Source organism: Babylonia areolata, chromosome 20, assembly GCF_041734735.1.
Source record: "Babylonia areolata isolate BAREFJ2019XMU chromosome 20, ASM4173473v1, whole genome shotgun sequence".
In the NCBI taxonomy this organism is placed as follows: Eukaryota; Metazoa; Mollusca; class Gastropoda; order Neogastropoda; family Buccinidae; genus Babylonia; species Babylonia areolata.
Window position 1 is genome coordinate 32,381,244 of NC_134895.1, and position 4,151 is coordinate 32,385,394.

General features: G+C 39.6%; 1 protein-coding gene across 1 annotated transcript; it reads left to right on the top strand.

Moving 5' to 3' along the window:
- The first annotated feature begins 1,908 nt into the window (after nucleotides 1-1,908).
- Nucleotides 1,909-3,094, top strand: LOC143294885 (histone H2A). Its single transcript, XM_076606406.1, has one exon. The coding sequence runs from the start codon at nucleotides 2,013-2,015 to the stop codon at nucleotides 2,418-2,420; it is 408 nt and encodes a 135-aa protein (XP_076462521.1). The 5' UTR covers nucleotides 1,909-2,012; the 3' UTR covers nucleotides 2,421-3,094.
- Nucleotides 3,095-4,151: the final 1,057 nt, after the last annotated feature.

The window sequence follows — 4,151 nt, forward strand, 5'->3', positions numbered from 1 at the left end:
GCTGCATTCTCCATGGCACTCAGCCAGATTGCTGGTGTTACACAGCTTGGCATGTAATTCTTGGGGCAGAAAACCTCAGTATATGTCTCTACCGGTGGAGGCATCTTTTGCAAATGATGCTTCAACTGTTTGACGCCCTTTGACACAAGAAGCCGATAAGATCTCTCGCTGACTTCCTTATTTGAGATAAAATCACACCATCTAGTGTAGGTATTTGATGTCAAAGGCATCCAAAATTTCTCCTGTGTTGTCTTGAGTTCAAAAGATTTGCAGCTGTACATGAGTGTGGACTGATCACTTCTGGTACAGAATCTCAGCTTGAGTCTCGTGTAAAATTTCTTGCTACTTTGTATTTTGCTCAGTTTTTTAAGCTGCTGCTGCCTTTCCAGTTCATGGTCTAAGTTACTGATGCTGCTGAAACATTTTCTCATGGCTTGTGCCATAGCTTCATGCATATTTCCAAACTGGCCATGACTTATCAATCTTTCTGGTTGTTTTGTGTGTGTGTGTTTTGTTGTTGTTGTATTTTTGCTTTTATTTCACATCCCTCACTATCAAGGACAGGACATGTTGGGTAATTCATGTCCTCTGTATCCCATGGATCACTTCAGTGGCGGACATTATTCTTTATTCATGAGCTGGACAGGTTTTGGTCATACCTGTGAATTTTGGAGTGCAGGTTTTGCTTTGGAAGCATGCTTGTGTTTTCCCCAGGAAACACTCAACTTAATTTGTCACACTGTAGCACTTTTACAGCATACCAGGTACGGATATTCAAGGATATTGTGTGTGTGTGTATGTCACGTGTGTGTATGTTTGGAAGCATGCTTGTGTTTTCCCCAGCAAACACTCAACTTATTTGTCACACTGTAGCACTTTTACAGCATACCAGGTACATATATTTGAGGATATTGTGTGTGTATATATGTCACGTGTGTGTATGATACCAAATCACTCATTGGCTTGGCCCACATCCCTCTAATCACAGCAGTTTTTTTGTTTGTTTGTTTAATTGTTTGTTTTTGTTTTTTGTTTTTTCAAATAAAGATTGACTAAGATCAAACACTAACAAAAACGCAATCCAGAGGTATTTCTAACTTTAATTATGTATTAATTTTGGAACTAGGGCAAATACAGTCCTCAGAAGAACAGAATAAAACCACACAACCACCATGCACTTAATAAACAACCAGGGATGTTCCTCTTGTTCAATTTTCGTTTAACTGAAAAACAAAACACCAAAAATGCATTCATCTATCTCTTAGTTTAAGACATACTCTGGTGAGACAAAGCACACACGTTATGTGTTTATTCTTTACAAACATGAATGTATAAATATTTTAAGAGAAGGTGAAAGAGACATTTAAATCGATTATGTGTCAGGCATGTCTGTCAAACGTAACGGGAAAAAAAGGAGTGCAGCTGACTCTGTGTGTGTGTGTGTGTGTGTGTGTGTGTGTGTGTGTGTGTGTGTGTGTGTTTGTGTGCGTGTGTGTGTGTGTGTCTATGTGTGTGTGTGTGTTCGAGCGTTCGCGCATTTGTTTTTCTTTTGTATCCTGGCAGAAAAATGCAAGTTCGTTAATTTTATTTGAAAAAAAAGGGGGGGGAGGATATATATTGTTTCATGCGTTCTGAAACACTAGACTAGGAAAGACTGTCGTCATGGGATTTTAAGAGTGAAGTTACTTAATGGCGAGCGCGGGAAATAAAAGGTTGTCTGACAGTTTCGTTATTGAGGAAGACGTGGTGATTTCATAAGCTCATGCAAGGATCATTCGAATTGCGCGGGAACTGGGCGCTCAGCGATGATGTGTTGCGGTCTTCTATTGGCTGTAAGGAATGATGGTCATTGGTAAATTTACACTGGACATTTTCATTGGTTCTCATTTAGAGAGTCCGCATTGAACTTCCGTTCGGTATAAAAGCACATTTTGGCTCCAAATTCGCAGAAGACGCTGAAACAGGAGGCAGAGCAAGAAGGAAACCAGAGAACTCTACAGTCCCATATCAAAATGTCTGGTCGTGGAAAAGGCGGTAAGGCAAAGGCCAAGTCGAAGAGCCGTTCATCCAGAGCTGGTCTGCAATTTCCAGTGGGCCGAATCCATCGTCTCCTCCGCAAAGGCAACTACGCCGAACGTGTGGGTGCTGGTGCGCCTGTTTACCTGGCTGCTGTGCTCGAATATCTGGCAGCTGAAGTCTTGGAATTGGCAGGAAATGCGGCCCGTGATAACAAGAAAACCAGAATCATCCCTCGTCACCTTCAGCTGGCGATCCGCAACGACGAGGAATTGAACAAACTGCTGTCTGGCGTGACGATCGCGCAGGGTGGCGTGCTTCCCAACATTCAGGCTGTGCTTCTGCCAAAGAAAACAGCATCTGCGGCGGCCAAAGGCAAGTCCTCCCAGTCCCAAGAGTACTAATGACATTTGCGGGTGGTGGTGCGCGATGAACATGCTCGGACAATACTTGTGTGAGAAACATTTTGGACATTCTTCAATCTTTTCAACTCAACTGAAATTCCAGCTGATGTGCATGCTGGTGTGAAGTGACTCAATCATTGCTTAGTTACACACATAATTTGTAACCGAGATTTCATTTTCATGTCAATCATGGTTTGTTGTGAGTGTGCATTTTTCAGGTGTGTTTGTGTGAGAGTATCGGACTGAACAATGAAAACGTTCAGGATGTCTTGTGATTTTTTTTTCTTTATTAATTTATAGTCATGCAGAACTTTCGGTTTAAAATTTATATTTTGCATAAATCCATATTTCTGTTTTGCTTTGCTTAGAAAGAAATGTGAAATTAGGCTTGTGGTATTGAAAAATCAAAACTTTTAGATTTTGCAAGGTCCATGCATTCTCTAAATCCTGCAAAAGATACAAGTCTTTGAAATTTAATGTTCACCTAAGCCAGGTTGAAATGTATTCAAGTTTACATTTTGTACACTGAGAAGTCAGAAATATTTCATTTCAATCTTCACAAGCGGTTTAATTTATGCATTTTAGACTAAATTCTGCAACAGTGCAAGAGATACATGCTTTAAAAAATTGTTTAGCCAGATAAAATTCAAATTAAAGTTTGATGTTTTCAGAAAGCTGCTCTGGTGATATATGTTTGTGACTGCTTGTGCACTCTCTCTCTCTCACCATTGACTGATGAATCTGTGAACGATGAATGTGATTGAAAGTTAACATGGCATTAGACTGGAGCTGGCATCAATGTAAATGGTGACCTATGGTTAAACCCTACCTATTGCCTGGGAAGAAGATCTCAAGGGTTTTGTGAGAGATTTCATTTTATCCAACTCCAAAGTCAACTTAAAGCACAGAACTGACCTCAAGCATTACTGCTGGCCATCAGGAAACTATTTTGCTTTCGGATTCAGTAGTGCAGGAGCTGAAATTGAGAGCATTGGCACATGCAATCACTCTGAAATTTGTTAGTTGACAGTGTCAAGTGGATTGATCAGAAACAGAAGAAAGCAGATTAATAAAAGGTTATCAATTTCATTTGCAAAATATGAAATTTTGCTTCAAAAAATGCCCTGGTATTCTATGCTTAGACAATACCATTTAAGTTGTCTAAACTTATTATCCAGAACTTGCGCTGTGGTCACCATCTACAAATGCACAAAAAAATTGCATCAAAATCAAATGTTTAGTACACACTTATTATGAATTTGTGACTGCTCCAGCAAAACACCTAATTTCACTATAGAAGACTGGTTTCTGGACACAACAGAAATCTTGAAAAGACAATGTAGAATTCAGCTAACTTAAAATACACTTCCATTGATAGAAGAGTACAGCTAGTTTGTCAATAATAAAATCAAAAATGGATTACATTTTCAGAGGGACAAAATATAACTCGAGACTGCTCCAAATTCAACCATGCCCAAGTAATCAGAAAGAAATGAAACCTCAGTGGTTTTCCATGTTGCAAACATTGTTAACCTTCGCTGGCTGTTGTTTTTGACTACATGCGGAAGCTCATGTGTGTTGCCCACAACCCATACTGCTGTCGCATTTGACTACACATGGAAGCTTATATGGGTTATCCATGACCCATACTTTTAAAGATACAAAAACCTGTATATTCCTCCAAAGCTTATGTGGGTTGTGCACAACCCATACTTTGTAAAGAGACAAAAA

What these genes read in the sequence shown, in the direction of transcription:
- LOC143294885 (XM_076606406.1), top strand. Translation starts at nt 2,013, where the DNA reads ATGTCTGGTCGTGGAAAAGGCGGTAAGGCAAAGGCCAAGTCGAAGAGC.